Source organism: Dermacentor variabilis, chromosome 2 (assembly GCF_050947875.1).
Source record: "Dermacentor variabilis isolate Ectoservices chromosome 2, ASM5094787v1, whole genome shotgun sequence".
NCBI classification, from domain to species: Eukaryota; Metazoa; Arthropoda; class Arachnida; order Ixodida; family Ixodidae; genus Dermacentor; species Dermacentor variabilis.
The window spans coordinates 126,879,312-126,900,555 of NC_134569.1; the positions used below are offsets into that span (position 1 = coordinate 126,879,312).

The 21,244-nt window shown below is 46.5% G+C and overlaps 2 protein-coding genes and 1 long non-coding RNA gene across 3 annotated transcripts in view; 1 reads left to right on the plus strand and 2 right to left on the minus strand.

The window, feature by feature from the left end:
- Positions 1–444: 444 nt before the first annotated feature.
- Positions 445–16,921, minus strand: LOC142572679 (uncharacterized). The gene is made up of 3 exons (XR_012826123.1): positions 16,811–16,921; positions 14,932–15,012; positions 445–3,322 (listed from the first exon to the last, which is right to left on the minus strand). It is a non-coding gene; the product is annotated as an uncharacterized LOC142572679 (long non-coding RNA).
- Positions 2,988–8,690, minus strand: LOC142572674 (uncharacterized). Its single transcript, XM_075681964.1, has one exon. The coding sequence runs from the start codon at positions 8,460–8,462 to the stop codon at positions 5,844–5,846; it is 2,619 nt and encodes an 872-aa protein (XP_075538079.1). The 5' UTR covers positions 8,463–8,690; the 3' UTR covers positions 2,988–5,843.
- RpL8 (ribosomal protein L8) overlaps positions 13,966–21,244 on the plus strand; it is a 67,810-nt gene continuing 60,531 nt past the window's right edge. Inside the window, exon 1 of the mRNA XM_075681965.1 lies at positions 13,966–14,503. Coding sequence (XP_075538080.1) covers positions 14,083–14,503 — 421 coding nt within the window. The 5' untranslated portion in view covers positions 13,966–14,082. The remainder of the gene's footprint in view (positions 14,504–21,244) is intronic.

Below are 21,244 nucleotides of genomic sequence, written 5' to 3' on the forward strand. Positions count from 1 at the left end.
TGTCATCATTTCTTGTGTGCATCTTTTAGATTCCGCACTATTCAGCATCTGCTCTGTAATATGCAAGTACTATAAATAAGGGTTGATGTCGTGCGACTGGTTTAATTTGGGGCTGTATTATATGGCCAGCAGCAGCTGCGAGCGACTGACACTGCCGACCATTAATGCAGGATGAGACAGCGCAGAATGTCAGAGACATATGGCAGAGCGAGAGAAAAGCATTCCCCTTTTTTGCACTCTCAATCACCTCAGCAACATCACTGGGAACACTACAAACATGCAACGTGTGATGGGCGTGTAGTAGTACCGTCACTTTCCTAAATTCAACAAGTGTTGCCTTTCCCATTAATCTACACTTAAATGTTTCTGTGTTGGCTGAGTCCATCCTATGCCTGCAAATTTTGACATATTGCTTCATCTATAAACCTCTGCCGATTTCAAGTGCCTGTCCCTTTCCTGTCATTTTGTTATCTGAACAGACAGCCAGTTACTTGCTAAAACCGTTAAGCAGCTTGCCCAACTGCAATCTTAACTTGAATATCAGCTGCTCTCAGATTTGTAATTTTTCCATTTCAGCAAATAGTGTTTGCACAAATTAGTACATGCAGAATGCATTTACTATATCTTTGTCTACATGATATCGGATAAGCTTGCATTCATGACTTAAGAGAGGCTTCTAAATGCATTCCAATCAATGCACCTGCACATTTCCTTTTCGTGACCTCAATACCCTGCGACTTCTTAGCCTAGGTTACAACGAATGCTGATGAATTCCCATGCTGAGGGTAGTTTGAATACCTAACTGGGAACCGTCACATTGTTGACTGTAGGTGTCAAGTGAAGGCTTGTAGTCTTGAAGTGTTGATCCACAATTGCACTTTCCTTTCTTTGAATGTGCAAAACATACCTGTAGTGGCAACCCGCAGAATGCTGGACACATGCAAGACAACCCTGCAAGATGCCCAATGCCACAACGATGGCAAGCACATTGAGTGAGCCTATGCTCTTCCCATTTCATTCTTTGTTGCCTCCATTTTATTGCTTACTAAAATGTCAAACTTCTCATTTGTTTTTATAACGCTAGTTGTGGTGAATACCACAGGCTATAAATGGAATTTATTAAGCTAAGTTGGCATGTTGCTGTGTGAATGCTTGGTAAGCCACAAAATGTGTAAAAATGGAAAGTGGGTGTCATCATGACCTTGAATTGTATGCATCAACTCCACACAAAGTTGTGGAATAGGACGGCATCTGCTCGAGTGTAGTCGGTGCTAAGGTACAATAAAGGATTGTGTTGCATATTGAAAGTAAGCAAGAGTTCAATAACATAAATTTGTGTCACATTTTCCTGCACAGAAGCATTTCACATATCTATGCAAAAAAAAAAAAGAGTAAAATCCTTCATCGCTTTATTTGTATTGCTGCCATCATGATTCGAGTGTACAATTAAAGTAATAAGGGTCGGGCCCTTGTGCTGAAGCAACGTAAATAAAGTCTTGAAGTACCTTGCTCTTCAAAACCAATTACCTAGGCATTATTCTTTATTGTCCTTTAAATACGCAATATTCTAGCATTGCCTAGTCATGCAGTTATTGGCCTGTCAACCTAATTTTAAACAAGAGAGTAACTCAGTCTTGAAACATCTGTAGAGCATTCATACTGTTGAGTGAGCACAGGCAATTGAAATGTAGGAGCACTTGAATCTTTGAAAGCACTCTTCAGTCAGCTTTAAAATAATCCAAATTAATGCTGTGTATCCCATGGATGCCAAATGAATGAAAGTCTCTCGTGCCACATGGTAGCCTTTCTATAACAATGCTACTCTGTTTAAAATACTTTCATTCACAGACCTGAAGTCTTGCCTGCTTCCGGTGTGTAGAAAATTCTGGCTCTTTATGCACTGTCCATGGTCCTTTACACCATGCATAAAGGCCCATGGTTACCCACTGTGGTTGCTCAGTGATTGTAGCTTTCATTTGTACTGGAGTGGCTGACAACGCAATGCACAAGCCTGCAAGCAGACCTTGAATGCATTCTGTGCGAGTCCTCGCTACAGCAAACTGTGAACCATGGTTGAAACAAACCATTCCGGAATGGCGACCCCACAAGCCATCACAGCAGAGGGCAACAAACCCTGTAAAAATGGCTTTCACCCGAATTGGTGCTCATTGTGCTTCGTGTGATCCTGTACCATGCATGGTAGTGTGCAGCAACAGTTGCATGTTGTGATCATGTGCCTGCGCTCCGTCTGTCCAGTACTTTCTTCTGGTCTTTCTGTGTTCCCTTTCCCCATTCCAGGGTTGCTAACCATATTTCCTGTTTTGGTGAACCTCCCTGCCTTTCTGTTTATTTGCTATTTCCCTCTCTGGTCTTGATGAAAACCTCCACAGTTTAACAATTTCTAAAGGTTCTCGGTTCATTTATGGCTTTTGGCAACAGATCTAAGGAATCACAACCGATTTCATGGCTGCCCCTATCTTCTATACTCTGTAATGAATTTCCACTAGTGAATGACAATAGGCAAGGGATCCCAAGATTTTCTATTTGCAATACAGTGAATTTTTCTTGAAAATAAAAGCAGGTCGTTGACCATAGTCAAAACGAAATGACTCTTCGGTATCCATACAGATTCCTTATTCACAATGGAAATGCTGCAGCTACGCTGAAGGTTCTTAAGTAGACTTGAGTGCATGACATAAAGTTCGGGAGCACATGTAACTGAGGATGCCACATGATCTGTTCAGTGTATTACCTTTGGTTTGAATAATTAAAGATTCAAGACTGAGCCTTGGCAGGTGCTTCTCTGTGGCTACGATATGTGCATTGTCCCAATTTATCTTGTGATTCGTCTTCTGGGCATGGTCGACGAGAGAACTATTTTTGCACTGTTGGTTTGATTTTGACGAGTATCTACTGTATGCACGACAGTGTGTGATTTCACAAAGGCTCTCTTGCACTCTGGAAGGCATATATGAAATAAACCACAGGCCAGATGCATGTAGCTTTTAATACATAATTGAGAAGCCACGCGCACACGAGTGCAATGTTTGAAAGAACATGAACTGCACACCAGAACAACATTGCATATGTGTGTGTGTTTTTTTGTGAATTGGCAAGCTTTGCTTATTAAATATGCACAGAAAACAATTTCACATACCCCGCACAGTCCTTTTCAGTGCTGCGGTGCTTGTTCGAAGTGACTAGAATGTAGTGTATCCAAGCAAGTTTGTGGAAAACACACCAACACAATTCTGTAAGCTATGATAAAAAGGATTCATATAGTCAATCTGGTACGAAGTCAAGCAACACTTGCTGTAGAAACCTGTGAATAGGGTGAACACAATATACAAGCTCAGGCACTTTGTTCCTCAACTGTACTGTCAATTACAGTTACTCTATAAAATCTCAGCAGCACAAAAGGTTGCGCTGTCCTTGCAATGAACCGGGAAGTGGGGCTAATTTTGTTTCCCTGTGCATTTGTAACATTGCATGTAGTACACATTCAACTGAGCTTTAAATGGAATAGTTGTCAGGCACGCATGGCTGTTAGCTCAAACGAGACACTGCCTAGCCACTTGCACATAATTTGTAACTGTTGCTGCTTACAAGTTGTCCGTTAACTTTCCAGTCAACCAGTTTACATAGCTTGAGTTTCCTCTTGCACGTTCATGTGAACAGCATAACCAATGTGGAATATCATCTCTGTCATGTCATACAGCCAGGTTTCAAACTTTTGTATGCACGACTAATGGCATCATTTCGCTGCATATTTGACAAGTTGAAATTCCTGTTGTGAAGCAAACAGGCTAATGACACTGGGGACATGCTCACTGCTCTCCTTAGATTACTCTTAACAGTGCAGCCTTAATACTTGTAGCTGCAACCCACTGCTTCAGCAGCGAGTTCATCTCATTCTTTGCCGAAATAAGATAGTTGTCCAGCTAGACATTTCCCTCACCAGTAAGACAAAGTTTGTTAGCACCACCTGTGAAAATTCTGCACCGCGGAACAAGCAGTGCACAATAGCATGCTTTGCTCAGCAATGAAAACATTTGCACAGACAGCCATGCAAGCCCACCTGCTGGACGCCTCAAATATGCCCACCTCTGGCATTTGAACATGCAACACTTCCTTTGTGTGGTGTGTACTTAAGAGCCTACCATGCAATGGCAGCACTACACATCATACATGAGACTACATGTAGCAAAATCAACATACATATACTGTTATTCAATGCAAATAACAATGTGAACAATAGAAATAAGCTGGCTTCAATTTAGGCCGGCAAGTGTAAACCTTTTGTCAACCACAGCTGTTCTTTTTTTTTTTTTTGTATACGCATTTCCCTGCAATCTAGATATTTATGCATTGTGTATTAATAACAGTAGTACGTTCATTGCTGGTTGAAAGCACAACCTTCACCACGAAACACTTTGTGATCGTGAAATTTACAGAAACCAACCATGCAGGGCCTACTTGCGGGTGAAATAATATGCTGAAAGTTGATTCTACTGAACAAGTCCAAACAGCACTCCGTGTATAACTCGAGCACTATAGTCTGCGAATTAAGATGGCAGAACATGCACTTTTTGCAGCGACATATTGAAAGTAGCTGGTACTGCAATTATAGTAGTTAGGTGGCATTACGAAATGCTGAAATACAAATGCTTACAAGACAAACTGCTCCCGAAGCAAAACTTGTGATAGTTCAATTTGTGTGTTACAGGAACTACAATAGTGTCAGTTTTTCACTAACTGGGTCAGTCGCACTTGTTTAATAATATGAACGTGTCGGTAGTTGCAGGCATTAATAGATATAATTTGCAACCTGCTGGTGCCCACTATGCTACAATGCTGTTGTACAATGCTGTACAATGCTATAATGCCTAAGCCACTACGACTAGCACAGCTCCCCTAGTGTGTTCAACACCAGCTGGTCAGCATTGCAGGATGTTGTCGCAGCAAAATGGGCGACACACACACGTGCACTAAGCGAGCCAAAGTGTGCTGATCAGCGTCTGCCAATGTGATCTGTAACTCGCAGTAAGACACTTGCCATTTACTAGCTTGAAGCACTGAAGGCAACAGTCACTGCAAACGAAATTCTAGTAAACATGACACTGCTGATTGCAATGTGACAACTTTAAAGGCAGTTCTAGCAGTCATGCACACTGGAGACAGACACAGTAAACAGAACTGCAAGCCTATCAAGTAGCAGCAAAGATCACAACATGATCAGGAAAGTGTCCAAGTTAACAATTGTAGCACTACTGTTTGCTTTATGTACGTGCTCTAACATATTCCAAAGCCCTTCTCTGGGGCTCACTGACCCATTGGCTCTTAAACACTCGTGTGACATGCAGACTGTTATGCACACTTCAAGCTCATGCTTTGCTTTTTCAATTGAAGACCATTAACAGGCATGGCCTATTTACTGCTTCATAAGCTACTTCTGTTGCCCTTAAGCCTAGCTGTGCCATGCCAATCAGGATATGTCGCTGCTAGCTACCTAACAATGTGTACAACACATTATGCAAGGCCATAAACAGATTCTTTTCTCTTTTGGCATGTGAGCGCTTTCTATGTTCTGTGTTGTCTTGATGAAGTTGTGATGCAGTGGAAGACAACAGTTTATGTAGCAACACTTCTGAATGTGCACGGGTACTAGATCAGGGGTCTCAAACACGTGGCCCACATCAGGGTCCTCTCAAGTTCTTGTGTTCAAGCCTTTCACTTATAAGTTGCCTAAACATCTCTCAACACCTTCTCTTTCCATCTAAACTTGGCAGTGACCCCTAAACAAGATGGACAATCAAACTAATGTGCGCTATCCAAACTCCACACTAATTTGTGCTTTCATAGTCATGATCAGCCAGCTTTCTTGGAATCTGGGTCAGGCCTCTGCGACAGAAGGTGTCCAACACAGTGCTTGTTGCCTTCAAGGTTGATAAAATGTAGTCTGCTTGGTGCGTTAGTGGTAAGCCTTCTCTTGCTGCCAGTATTTCTGCGGCACGGACACATGTTTCATTTAGCTTATGCAAAGCACAAAGCACTTCAAGCTTCTTCTTGTCTCCTTGCACCCCTGCTTCTTCAGTGGGCTCAATGCTTGAAAATGCAAAGCTCGTGCTCTCAGCCAATGCTTCAGGTGTCATTGTGTTCGCCACTTCCTCTGCCATTCCCACTGGCTCGGTGAAGATTTCGCTTGCATGAATGAGGCATGCATGGATGTGTCGGCACATGTATGTGCAGTCACAACTGCAGTTGTACCTGTGTGAGCAAGCATTGCATTGCCTGCAGCGAAGCTGACAATTGGCCTTACAGTGACTAAGCACCTCAATGACATCATAGGGGACACCTTCATCAATCACTTTCCATTGGTTGTCAGTTACATGAACAATATGTTCTGGCGAAATGTTCAGCGCATCCTGATGTGCTTCCAATATTTTCAGTGCCATCTGATGTGTGGACTTGCGACCAGAACGTTTCAGCTTCAAAGGAGATTGTTCACATGCTGGTACGTTTGGTTTATCTAAAGGTACTTCCAGATTGGGCAAAGTTTCAGCATGCACCTCTTCAATGCACATGGTCTCAATTTGTGGCTCACCAGATTGTAGCTCATGCACCTGCACTTCTTCCACAGGCATTACCTGAACTGGCATCCCACTAGTGGTCATTGCCTCATAGGTAACTGTGTCAATAGACACTGTTTCAACAATGTCCATTGTATCAATGGACACAACCTCAACTGGAACTCCATCAGCAGTATGAATTAGTTCATTTAAAACAGGTGCAGCCTTCTGATTTTTTGAGCTTTCCACTTCAGGCTGTGTTTGACGGACAACTTTCATGTAGTTTTCATACTGCTTTGATTCAGAGGCCAGCAGCAGATTATGGGCTATCTTGTCCAATCTCTTCACTTTTAGGCGGCTTGCAATGCGCCTGAACAATGTGTGGAAATCTTCAATGCTGATATCAAGGTCCCTGAAAAAGCAACTTCCCCACTGCTCAGGCCGTCCAGCATAAGTTGATTCGAATACGTCACCAAAACTGGCAGTGTCACTGTCCATTTTGAGCATGCTGATGACCCGGCGCAGCATTTTATGGAAAGATTCGACTGACTCCTGGTTCACGAGCAGTTCTAACGACCTGTTTACAGCTGCCTGCTTCTCCCGGCCGCGAACCCACGTGTTGACAGCTTCAGTCCATGCGCGCTGTAGATGCCACGACGAAAGAATTTTGTGCGGTCGTGGTTCGGCACCGAAAGCTTCCAGCCAGGCGTTGAAGTAGAATTCGGTGTCCTCAGACATGAAGAACCGCGGTGTGAAGTCGCCCATGTTCTGATGGACGACCCCGAAGAAAGCAGCCACGACAGCCGGATTAGCGGCGCCGCAGACGCACCAGGCGATAGGGACCACCAGGCCCGCGTCTGTTGTGGCCAGAAGGGCCAGCAACGTGTATTCGGAGCTATGACCCGTCACCGGCTCGACGCACACAAGCGCGGGGTCCCTGCTGACCAGATCTCGCTGGTAGCGCGTCTGAATCACTAGTGCCATGTCATCCTCAGCCAAACCCCGATAGCTGCCGATGCCGATAGCCGTCGGATCGGCTTCCGCGGGGGCGTCTGCGGAGGTGCCCCGGGATTTGTAGAGAAGGATCGGGCTATAGGACTGGGCCGCGAAGCGCGCGGCAAGCTTGCGAACGCTCCGGTCGTCGTCCACGTCCAACTTCCACGAGAGCAGACCTTCAGAGACGGCGATATTACGGATATCGCCCATGGTGATGAGGTGCGTGCGCGTTATTTCCCGTGCGTCCTGAGGAAAATCGCTGCGAATGTTCTCGAGGATGCGGTCGAAGGGTACGCCGCGCCGAATCTCGGCCAGTATGGCCCGCCGGTCAGCCGCAGAGATGCGAAGGTGGACGACGTCCATGTCGTGGCCATAGTGCGTCAAACAACCGTTGACACGCACCGCACCGGTCAGCAGGCACTCGCGGGCGTTCAGGTACGCGGTGCACCAGCTGCCCATTTTGCATGAGCCCTGCGACTTTATCCGGCGCCGCCGCGCGGTAGTCTTAAGGTTGCTCAGCCCGGAACGGTGACAGACGTAGCGGTGGACAGTTGCCCGGGCCTGCGTGTCACTGGCCCGCGCCGCGAACTGCGTTCGATTGGCGCGCGACACGAGGTCCATCCATTCGCGGAAGTCCTTCATCGACTCAAATTCCTCCTGCACTTCAACCAGCGAGAGGCCGTGCTCGACGACCAAGTGGTCACGCATGTCGTCGCGCCTTGTAGCAACGTAGGTACAGTCTTGTTCTCCACACCTCACTTCGCGGCCAGCGCGAGCTGCCCTTGTCGGATCGGGCATCACCTTGTGCACGCGTCGCTTGTGCTTGGAGAGGCTGCCCGACGTGCTGAACTCCTTATGGCACAGCGGGCACTTGGAAAATTTACCCATGAATGCCATGGTCCTGCGGCAACAGCGCTGCTGCGCGCGGAGGTTATGCCAGTCTTTCAGTCTTTAGGCAGGCCGCTTAGCTGACGCGTGCAGCGATTGAGTAGAAAGCTATGAAAGCAGCCGACATCAATGACTGCACGAGCCATGCAAACTTGGCAGCCTGTGCCCAAGCCTGCCTGAAGTAAACAGTTCACCATGGGGCGCAAGGGCACACCATGCAGCACACCATTTTTCCCTGGAAGTCACCGAGACCGGAAGCAAGAACGGCCGGAAGTTCACACTGAATGGCTAGAAGTTGTTGGGTGACGCAAAACGGGCGGCGAGCGTCTTGCGTTGGTGGCGTTGGTGGCGCCACGACCGTTGGGAACGGTCGTGGCTCGCGGACGCTCCTGTGGACGAGGCTTCAGCGACTTCGTTCGTAGCTAAGTACTCTTTTATCTTTATTAGCTAGTGTTTTGAAGTGTTTTCTTTTGCATGGAGTAGGGGCGCAAATTTTGAATTTTTGGTAGGAGTAGGAAACGTACCGGCTTTGTCTAGGTCTGGCGGCTCCCCCGTTAGGCCTAGGGGGTAGTTCTTTCAGCTAGCTCTTCGGATTCTCACATGGAGTAGGGAGTGATAATTCTTTGTTTTTGTTTGGGATAGCGGTCGAGGTCGGGTTTGCGTGAGTGATTTGGCGAACTTGCTCGTTGGGCCTAGGGACGTAGGCCTAGCGATGAACTCGAAAAACATGAAGGCCGCGGGGGACGGGGAGCAAGTGCAGTGCGACGAGTGCCTGCGCTGGTGCTTCCTCGACGAGACTAAATTTCAGAATTTAGCAGACGCGGTGGGGTCTAGCTTCACGTGCAGGTCGTGCGAGCGCGTCAGGGAAGCCGTCCAAAAACTGGAAGAGAATTGGGCGGCTAAGTTTGAAGAGCTTAAGGCAAACCTGAGGGAGGAGCAGGAGAAGCGGATAGAACTGCAGGCGAAGGTTGAAAATTTCGTCAAGGTGGAGGCGGCCCAGGCCGCGCAGTTGGTGAGGACTGTGGCCGAGCTTGGGGAGGCGAAAGAAAGGAGCGCCGAACTGCAAAGGCGGCTCGACGCTCTTGAGACTCGGGCAGCGGATAATGTCGGGTCAGGACACCAAAGCGAGGGCGAAGTGGGAGGCAGGGAGCCAAAGCAAGCGGTCGCCAGCTCGCCGCCGGTGAATCGGCGTAGCTATAGCGAAGCAGCGCAACACGCCCCGAGTGAGGCGACGCTGCAGCCACAGGAAGCCGGGAAGCAGGGAGAGGTAGGAGAGAGTCAAAGGGTGATTATCGCTGGCGACTCAAACATGGCTGGGTGCTCAAAAGCAATTGTAGAGAGGGTGAAAGGCGACAAAAGAGTGGCGGTAGGGACATTTCCAGGACAGACACTGGGTTCTGTCATGGAGCGAGCAAAAGAAAAGCTCACGGAAAATGCCCACGTGCGCAACCTTGTCGTAGTAGCAGGTGGGCTAAATGACGTCCTGAAAGGGAAAGGGCCAGGACTAGCCCAGCGCTTGGCGAAGGGGGTGGACGACTTGCGCGAGCTATCCCCTCAGGCGCAGATCGTGGTGTGCACGGTGCCGGAGGTGCCTGTGCGTGACAGTCACGTACAAAGAGCCGTAATGGCTGCCAATGAGGCAATATGGAAAATGAGCCGAGAGAAAGGCTTCGAGGTTGTCGAAGTAAACAGGGAAGTGAGAAGTTGTGGTGGTTTTAAACGAGATGGGATCCACTTCAATTACAGGCTAGCACGAGAAGTGGGCTGGCGACTTGGGGGTCGCGCTGTTGCTTTTTTAGGGGGCCCGCGGGCGCTCAGGAGGTCAGAGTAGGTAGTAATAAAGAAGGTCCCCTAGGGGAACATCAGAAGAGCATTGCCGTCGATAACAGAAAAAGGAGGAAAGCAAGAACAAGAGCTCGCCATGCAATAGGCTACATAAACATGCAGGGCGGCAGAAGAAAGGAAAAGTGGGCAGAGATTGAGGAGCAGTTACATAGAGAACAAATAGGGGTGTATGCGGTTACAGAAACGCACCTTAGAGACTCAGAAGAGCCGCCAGTTATTGAGAATTATGTATGGGAAGGGTGCAACAGAACTAAGTCGGAAAGAAAGGGAGGGGGAGTCGGAATGCTCATCCATCAGGGAGCCAAATGGAAGAGAGTAAATTCACAATGTCAAGAGCATCTTTGGTTAGCAGGTACAATGAGTGGGAAAGAAACTTGGCTTGGAGTTACGTATTTGTGGACCGGAATAAATTGCACAGAGAAGAATAAAGAGTTAGTGGAATGCATAAGCGCTGATATTAGGGGTTTCGGGAATGGTGCTGAGATAATCCTATTAGGTGACATGAATGCCCACATACAGGATTTAGATGGCTATACCGACAATAACGGGAAGTCAATGCTAGACCTTTGCGAGCAACATAACCTCGTGATCGTGAATACAGGGCTTAAGTGTGAAGGACAGATCACGTGGGAAGTGGGAAACCGGCAATCGACCATTGATTACTGTCTGATGACAGAAGGAATTCATGATAAGTTGAGAGAAATGGTCATCGATGAGGAAGGGTTTAGCAGCATAGGGAGTGACCATAAACGCATCATTTTGAAAATGGGATATGTAGTTGGGAAAGAGAGCAACGAAAGCAAAATGGCCAGTCCAAATTTGAACGCTGAACAAATAGCGAATATAGTCACTAGAGTGGAGGAAGAAATTGGCAAGTCGCCAAGTAAGGGGTGGGAATATGGTGAGCTTCTAAGTGTAGTAACGACAGAATTACGGAAAGAGAAACAACATGTTCATTGGAAAGGAAAAAAGAAACCGAAAAGCTGGTGGAACAAGGAGATACGAGAAGCGATCGCCGAACGACAGAAAGCATCTCGAGAGCACAGGCAGGCAAAGAAGGCGCAGTTGCCACAGGATGAAGTAACCAGTAAATGGGAAATATACCGGGAGAAAAAGTCTATGGTTCAAATACTGGTACAAGCAAAATTAAAAGGTGAAAGCGAAAGTTGGTTGTCAGAAATACGTGAGAAAAAGAAGGCCGCACCTAGAATATTTTGGAATCACATAAAATCATTAGGCAGGAAGTCAACAACAATACAACAACATATCCTAGATGAAGATGAAAACAGACTGGAAGGAGAAGCAGCAATAAATTACATCCAAAAAGTAACAGCCGAATCTTTCAAAGGCAAGGACGAGGTTGTATTTGAAGAAAAAAAGAGCATGAAAGAGACCCAAGGGGGAAAGGAGCTAGTGCTTACAAATTTAAACTGGAAGAAAGCGGAAGAGAAAATTCCTAAGCGCACAGCCACAGGGCTAGACGAGGTTCCCGTTAGGCTGATAAATGAACTGGGACCAAAAAGTAAGGAAGCTCTCGTGAAAGCAGTTGAAAAAACTTTAAAAGATAGACGAATACCAGACAGTTGGCGACAAAGTAGAATGAATTTAATTTATAAAGGTAAGGGGGAGAAAGACAGAATTCACTCGTATAGACCGTTGACCATTACATCGGTAATATACAGGCTAGCAATGCAGGCAATCAAATTAAAGCTTCAAGCATGGGCAGAAAATAATGGCATTTTGGGAGAGCTTCAGAATGGCTTTAGAATAGGTAGGCGTTTGGATGATAACTTGTTTGTTCTTACTCAGTGTATTGAAATATCAAAAGCAGAAAGCAGACCGTTGTATGTGGCCTTTTTGGACATTACAGGAGCATACGACAACGTAGACCGCAGCATTTTGTGGGATATTCTGGAAGGGGAAGGCTTAGGTAACGATTGTATACAGCTTTTCAGAGAGATTTACCTAGAAAATACTGTTTGCGTTGAATGGGAAGGGAGGAGGAGCGCGGAGAAAGTTCATATCAACAAGGGACTGAGGCAGGGGTGCCCTTTATCTCCGCTGCTGTTTATGATGTACATGGTGAGGATGGAGAGGGCGCTAGAAGGAAGTAATATCGGGTTCAATCTATCATACAAACAGGCAGGTACAGTAATAGAGCAGCAACTCCCAGGTTTATTTTATGCGGACGACATTGTGTTGCTCGCAAACAAGCAAAGTGATTTGCAACGTCTGGCTAATATCTGTGGACAGGAAGCCAACAATTTAGGTTTGAAATTTAGTGTTAGAAAATCAGGTGTTATTGTATTCAATGATAACAGTGAACAGACAGTGGAGATACAGGGCCAAGAAATACCTCGGGTAACAGAATATAAATACCTTGGTATATGGATAAACGAAGGCAACGGATATATGGAAACACAGGAAAAAACCATAACAGTCAAGGGGAAGAGAAATGCAGCCATAATGAAGCACAGAGCGCTATGGGGATACAATAGGTACGAGGTCCTCCGAGGTATGTGGAAAGGGGTAATGGTTCCAGGACTTACTTTTGGAAATGCGGTTGTTTGCTTTAAATCAGGGGTACAATCAGGACTCGACGGGAACCAAAGGTCAGTGGGTCGCCTCGCATTGGGCGCTCACGGGAAGACTACAAATGAAGCTGTGCAAGGGGATATGGGCTGGACTAGTTTTGAAGTGAGGGAAGCTCGCAGTAAAATTGAGTATGAAGAACGGCTGAGGAATATGGAGGAAAGTAAATGGGCTGGGAGAGTGTTCAGGTATCTGTACAGGCAAAACATTGATTCACAGTGGAGGAAAAGAACTAGGAAGCTTACCAGCAAGTATGCGGCCTGTGGGGTGGGCAACACAGCAACAAAGAAGGTCAAGCGGAAAGTCAGAGAGGCTGAATTAATCTCATGGGTGGCGGCAATGGAAAAGAAACCTGCCATGAGTAACTACTTAAGGGGAAAAAACGAAATTAGGAAAGAAACCATTTATGATAACTCAAAGGGAAGCTCATTACTTTTCGAAGCGAGATCGGGATGCCTTAGAACACGCACCTATAAAGCGAGATATAAGAAGGAAGAAGAAGCATGTGCTTGCTGCGGTAAAGCTAGGGAAACGACGGAGCATATTTTATTAGAATGTGAAGACGTCTATCCAGCGGTCGATTTAGGCACCACTGGCCTCCTTGAAGCCCTTGGGTTCAGCGGGAGCAGTGGTAAAGCAAACAGGTCCGCAATAGACATCAGTAAGAGGCGATTGGAGGATTGGTGGAAGAAAAGTAGGGAAACGACAAAAGACGGAGACGTACAAAAGCACAGTTCGCAATAGGGTATCAGAAAATTTGGACGTGGTAGTTCATAGTGTCTTTTTTTTTGTTTCTCATTGATTAACCAAGGTAGGATATTAGGCAGCATAGTAGCAAGAGTTTGGTGGCGCAAGCCACCGCCCCGTTCCAAAGGGGACACTCATAACATCCATCCATCCATCCATCCATCCAGACAGAGACGTACAAAAGCGCAGTTCGCAATAAGGGATCAGAAAATTTGGGCGTGGTAGTTCATAGTGTTTTTTTTTTTCATTGTTTAGCCTAGGTAACGCAACCCACCGTCCCGTTCCAAAGGGCATGCTCATAACATCCATCCATTCATGGCCGCTCTATTTAGGCAGCTCAATGTAGTGAGAAGTGAGAAACAAACTCTATGGGCAGCTCATAGGTGTTCTGTGGCTGCTCTCCGTAGCGCGATGTGCGGAGCGCCCTGCCTGCAGCTTCCACTCTATGCTTCCATCCTGTGGCACGGCAATGGACACGGTGACACCTCGTCGCCTGCGCAGTACAACAGCTTCAACATGCATCAGCAGTGCTTACACGCTGCCTACCGCTTCGCTTGCGATGGCAGCACTAACTGCTGCGCTAAGCGGCACAGAAAGGCAACGACGTCGACGGGCGAGGCTCGCATTGGTCCGGCGAGAGACGCGCCAACGTGAAGGCGTTCGCGCGTTCGCGGCGCACGCTGCGAGTGCCACTTACATTTCCGGAGCTGAGCGCGCCGCAACTCAACTAGCTGCCGAAGACACTACGGAGCCGGGCCAAAATGCTCGTGCCTTCGCCGAAGTGACTCAGCAGGACGACGTGCACCAACCAAACCTGCAACACGGTCGTCAACCTGCAAATCGGGCGCCGTTCGCTGCATCGGACCGTGAGTTCAAGAAGCAAACATCCAACAGCTTCTGGCACGTTTCATTTTCGTGGTCCATATACTGTATTTCTTCTTTCCTCCATGGATATTCCCAGGAAGCACGCAGCTTGCTAATAGACGTCTACCTTCCAGCTTGGTCTAGCTAAGGTCACAGCTAGTAGCCGTCAATTGTAAGCTGTACTCTAGACCTAGACTTCTACAAGCCAGCTGGTAGCTCAGCTAATACTCCCTCCACTTACGGCTAGTAGCCACTTTGGGAAGCACTGCTGTCGCTGCCGTGTAGACATTCAATGTCCAGGCCTTTTTCAGCCTCGCAGATGCTATAATTAGCTCTACTTACCAGGTTTACGATCCTGGACGGTTGAATTCATATTTTACATGTCACTACAAAAGCGCAAGAAAGGCAACGACCACAGTAAAATTTTCACCTTGACTGTGGTCAGTGTTTTCCTTGTGCCAAGTTAATTCCCAACCAGATGAGCTGTTGTCAAGTCCATGATTTCATGCCACTGTAATATTGCAAATATCAAATTGATAATAAGTTAAAGAAGTAATAAATACAGTGCAACAAAATACTTTTTGTCAATTCATAGCTCCAGTACCGAAATAGCGATCCCAGTGTTCGCAAAGAAATGTATTTGTGCTCTATGGAACGTTCTTCCACTATTTGTAAACTGCTCCTTGTAAACTGCACGACAACAGTTTTCGCCTAAGCTTGGGCAAGTATATGCATTTCTAGTGATCAAGTGGCATCAACACTAACCAACTTTAATGTTTACCAAAGTTGGTAATGAAACATTATTGGAGGTTTTCATACAAAATATGACATATGCCACTACGCATGTGCAGCAGAACAAGCGACTTTACATTATGCCCCTATATTTTTTAAGAATTTAAGATACAGCCTAAACAAGTGTAGCAATTAATCCCAAGCATACACTGAGTGCACAAAATGCATTGCAGTCCGTTCATTTTATTCAGCCGTTCTCAACATTCGAGCACCATGCCTGTAAATAGCTCTACATATTCAGAGTTGGAAAGGACCATTGTATTGTGACACTAGTGGATCAATATTAGCATACTATACCATGCATGCTGGCTATAGCGGTGCGTCTCTATATGACATAGTGCAACAAATGTACGATTCTATTTCCCCTGTCCCCCGCAGGGGCGTCTGCGTCAGCAGGCGTTTGGTGTGTTGCGACACCACGTACCCGAGCACACGAGGGTTGGACCCTCCCGCGTGTAGCCGTACGCGACTTAGCCGTGTCCGGGGAAAGGGCGATCCTGGGGGTTGAGCCGATGCCGGGTGTTCGGACTGTTAAGGCCCCTCGGCGGAGGCAACACACCTCTTTGGCCTCTGCTTCACGTAGACGGCACCCCCGGACTGACCCACCCGGGTGAAATCGGCAGTCACCTTTTCCTGTCCGCCTCTTCAACCTTTTTCTTTCCTATCTTCTTTCTTTTACTGTCCTATCGTTTCTTCTCTTCCGTCACTTCCTAATTTTCCTAGGTGGCTAGGGTTAACCTTGTGTATGTGCCCTCTCTTGGGTATGTTACATTAAGTTATAGCAGCAATGCACGGCTGGCGTCTGCAGCCTTACACATTGAGTGCCACAGCGTACCCCTGTTGGGCTCCGTGGTGGGCGGCCGCCGAAAATGACCGAAATATTATGGGAACACCTGCTTTTCCACGTCTACTTGATCGTTGCCCTCAAAAGAGGGGACGCACCGATAAAATTCTAAGCCTCTTCAAACCAAAAGAAATTTTCCCCCGATTTCCAAGTTGTGCACAGCGAAAAAAAGAAAAAAAAAAACCAGCTAGAACCGTGTCCCCATTCCTTGTTGCAAAAGGCTTGACTGATGCACTTGGCCTAGGCTATAAGGTCACCAAAATGGCGCGCGCGGGGACCTCCTCCTTGAAATCCATGATAAAGAACAGCACAACAAACTAAACAAACTTGTGGCATTTGTAGACATTCCTGTTACCGTATCCTCTCATCTGTCTATGAACACAGCACACGGTGTAGTATCTGATGCAGATCTTATCAACATGTCCGAAACAGAGCTGTTAGAGGGCTGGAAAGAGCAAAATGTAACTAATGTACAACGACTCATTATCTGAAGAGAAAATAAGGAAATTCCTACAAAGCACCTGATCCTCACCTTTGCCACTTGCGATCTGCCACAAACCATAGAAACTGGATACACAAAGGTAGCTGTCAGACCATACATCTCTAATCCAAGAAGATGCTTCCAATGTCAAAGATTTGGCCACGGATCGCAGAGCTGCCATGGTAAACTCACATGTGCGAAATTTGGAGTCCGAGGCCACGCTTCAGATAAATGCGAAGCAACACCTCACTGTGTAAACTGTGATGGTGAACGTCCAGCATACTCCCGATCTTGTCCCAACTGGAAAAAAGAAAAGGAAATAATCACCCTAAAAGTACATGAGAACATCTCTTTCAAGGAAGCACGTAAAAGGTGCTCGCCATTCCACACAACGTACGCCGATGCGACGCGTCAGGGGGCAGCGCCGCACAGGCCTGCGCCACCTGCCCGGCCCGCGCACAGCGAGTCGTTGGCTGTTGCATCCCCCACCCCCGAGGTGGCAGCAGTAAAATCTGCTCCACCCACCAAGTCAAGCACCAAGTCCAACTCGGACTGAACAAGGTCTCAAAATGGGCAAATGAAAATGGCTTCAAACTAAACCCCCTCAGAAGCACCTGTGTACTTTTTTCTAGAAAGAGAGGCTTGGTACAAGATCCTGATATTATGCTGCATGGACAACACATACCACTCAACACTGAACATAAATGTTTAGGCATAATACTCGACTCAAAACTAACTTTCATTCCTCATATCAAGTATCTGAAAGCTAAATGCCTTAAAACAATGAACATCCTGAAAATACTGTCACACACAACATGGGGAAGCGACAGGAAATGCCTCATGAACCTCTACAGGAGGCTTGTATGATCGCGGTTAGACTACGGTGCTGCAGTGTATCACTCTGCTACACCCAGTGCTCTCAAGATGCTGGACCCTGTGCATCATCTTGGTATCCGCCTCACCACCGGTGCCTTTAGGACGAGTCCGATTCGAAGCCTCTATGTCGATTCGAATGAATGGTCGCTCGATGTGCAGTGGTCATGTTCTACTTTTAATTATTTTCTGAAAGTACATGTTAACAAAAACCATCCTTGTTATCCCACCATAAACGATATGACCTCTGCAACACTCTTTCATAACAAACCTACAGCCAGAGAGCCATTCTCGATCCGTGTGAGAAAGCTGAGAGAGGAGATGGATGTTCCTATTCATGAAAATTGTCTAATGGCTTCTGCCAAGCTGTTTCCGCCGTGGTTGTGGCGAATCATTGACTGTGACACATCGTTTGTGGAGGTAACGAAGCACGCTCCAGAGGCACACATTCATATGCATTTTCTGGAATTACAATTTAAATACCCGTGTCCAGAGTATTACACAGATGCATCTAAATCACATGCTGGCGTGTCATATGCAGCCGTCGGCGCATCCTTTTCAGAGTACAATGTTCTGCACCCTCAAACAAGCACCTTTACAGCAGAAGCGTATGCACTGTGGTCGGCTGTGAAACACATCAAACAGTTAAAACTACATAAGGCGGTCATATACACAGACTCATTAAGCATTGTGAAAACATTGATGACATGCTTCAACCACATAAATACAGTAATTGCGGATCTTTTCTCTCTCCTTTGTACTTTTTATGCCTCTGGCCAACATGTAACAATATGTTGGGTGCCTGTACACAGAGGTATTGAAGGTAACGTCCTGACAGACCGAATTGCTACCTCCTTAGACACAAAAGCTTGCAACATGTCCGTAGCCGTTCCGGTCTCAGACTTAAAACTATACTCACGGAAAGAACCCAGAACTTACTGGCAGCGTAAGTGGGACGCTGAAACCCTTAATAAACTCCACATAGTTAAGCCACATTTAGGATACTGGCCATCACTGAGCAAGTCCAGACGAAGTGATGTCCTATTCTGTCGTCTCAGAACAGGGCACACTTACGGTGCACATAGCTTTTTGTTGACTGGCGGTGAACGTACAATGTGTAGTAGATGTGGGCAGACACTCAGTCTTCAGCATGTCTTCCTAGAATGCCACGAAACACAAGTCCAGAGGAAAACACACTTCCCTTTAGCATACAGTCAGTGTATACCACTTCACCTGGCACTGTTTCTAGGCAGAGAACCGCTATTTCACATGCAATATACCTTAGCCTTTTTAAACGACGTTGACACGCTCCACGTTTTCTGTCCAAGAAATTCGTAACACGGCCTCTTGCGAGAGGCCACGGTTGCGATGTGAACATTTGTTATAGCACATGCCTCCGGGTCCTTGTGCTCAAGGGATCCACTGAGGCTGTTGTGCTACTCGTCAACAACAATCACCTGTCCATTTTCATTCATGTAACGCTATTGCACCATTGTTGTACATCCTATACTTATAGCATACCCTACTTCAGCCATTCTCATATTTTTATTCCTTATGTATTCTAAGCAACTTATAGCTCTCAGTTTTAGGCCTCTCTACAGCCACGTCACATCAGCCATTAGTCCATTCAGTACTCATCACCACTGCCTTGGCGCTCTTTGGCCACACTTGGCCCTTGCGCCAATAAACACTGCATATCATCATATTCATTGATATGATAGTGCTACATATAATAAGAAAGGTGTATCCTTGGATGCTTTCAATCAAAATGCTTGCCAAGGTTAACATTTTGCAAACAATCGATCAGAAGTACTCTTAGTGCTTCAGGCCCTGAACGATAAATTTTTTGTGTTCATCAAGTGGTTAATATATCAGACAACACAGAAGTTCATGGGGAAACGGAGGATTTAAGTGATGAGAAGTCGTCAAACAAGGAATGTAGCTCCAGCCTGAGGGTAGTCCTTGTTCGACAGCTTCTCATAATTTATATTCAAAATCAAAAAGGGGGGTTGACAGATGGAGTAGGACACGTGGTATAAAAGTTATAAACAGGGATAAGGTAACTCTGAAAGCCTGGCCAACGTTTCGATAGGAGGACCCATCTTTGTCAAAGGCGGCCTACATGCCTTTTTTCCAATCTGTTGAAGCGAAATAAGGCGCTGCTACGACTTCTCTTGCGAATGAAGACGGATGGCATGTAGTTAGGGCGGTGGGGAAAATGCGATGGCTCTCCTTTGAGAATGTGGTAAACTTCATGCAAGCATCTGTCGTTTCTACGCATGTACGTTACACTCGACTGGCGCCTACAACTTCACTCAGATGGCAGGCGCCAAGATTCTCATCACATAATTCTCATCATGTTATAGCATACTCCCGAAAATGCAAGCATTTTAAAGAGCATTTTCCTTACTTCGTAGCTCACAAAAATGCACTATTGCACTTCGCAATTATTTTGATTGCATAAGGTGTCGCCAAACTGGCCACCACTGCTGAGCAAATGTACATACATGGAGCTACGTGATGGTTAGGCCAGCAACAGCTTGCTAACGGCGCTGCACGACATTGCTTGCAACTACACAGAAAAATAAAATAACTTACCTTGTAAAAAATGTCTGCTGCACACTCGAGAGTTGGCGAACAATTGCCAGGGTGAGCCGTCGACATTGACGCGGCTCGTTGTCTGAATCCACTTCGCTCGTTTGGCTGCATGTAGGCAGGCAGCAGGAAATCTAGATAGTCTGATGGCTCCATCTTTGCTCCCGACATTTGTGCAGCCTATGGCAACACACTGGTTCAGCATTGTCTGCGATTTGCTGCTTCCATTCCCAAAAATCGCGATGAAAAGTGTTGCGAACACAAGCTCCTAAGCTCTCGCAGAGGGAAGTGCGCAACCACGGGACCCCCAAAAGAAATGGCGTCTTATGCCATCCCATGATGCACAGCGCAGCAACACGCCACGCAATGCACTGTAGGTGCACCTGAAAAAGGTCCAGTGACCTTTGTGCTGTCTCGGTTCAACACGAACTAAACGTAGGAAGCACAGCACATATGAAGGTACTGGCACTGGACGCACTTTGTCCACATCGCAGCAGAAGAAGACGGTGCACTTCCGCCCTGACTTCCTCCCTTGCGCGCGCAATATTGAGCCGCAATCGTCAGCTGAACCTCGCAAGTCGGTTGTCAGCCTGTGTCGACACAGCATGACAAAAGTCTGTTTTATTCTACTGGTTTTGACAAAAATTGCCGCTAATTTCGTCCGCAGTAATCAATAGTCCGTTGTACTGCAGTCTGTTAAAAGCAAACTTTGTTGCATCAATAAAATAACAATCTAAGGTTGAAATATGGTCCTTTATAGCCGAAAGTCTGTTGTACGTGGGTCTGTTGTAATGAGCGCAGACTGTAGGCGACTTGTTTGACTAAATTTTTCCATGACTGGAGTGAGCAGGTGTGCAGATCCTTAATAAAGTGAAGCATTATCTTCATTTGTTCTGCAGGGTCCCCTGGTAGTGTTTCAGTATCTAAAGTGAATCCACTCTAATATTAGGCCCAGGGTTTGTCTCAGCACTCCAAGAAGAGAGCAACAATAAGGCAAACAACGAAGTCAAACATTACCAAATAGTCTCACACAGCACCTGTGGGCACGGGAACAGCACTAAGAAGCATTCATCAATTTTTCTAGCATATAAGTAAATTTTAGTGCGCAACTGCCCAAGACAAAAGCAGGGGTTACAGGCCATGTCGAAAGTGCTGCTT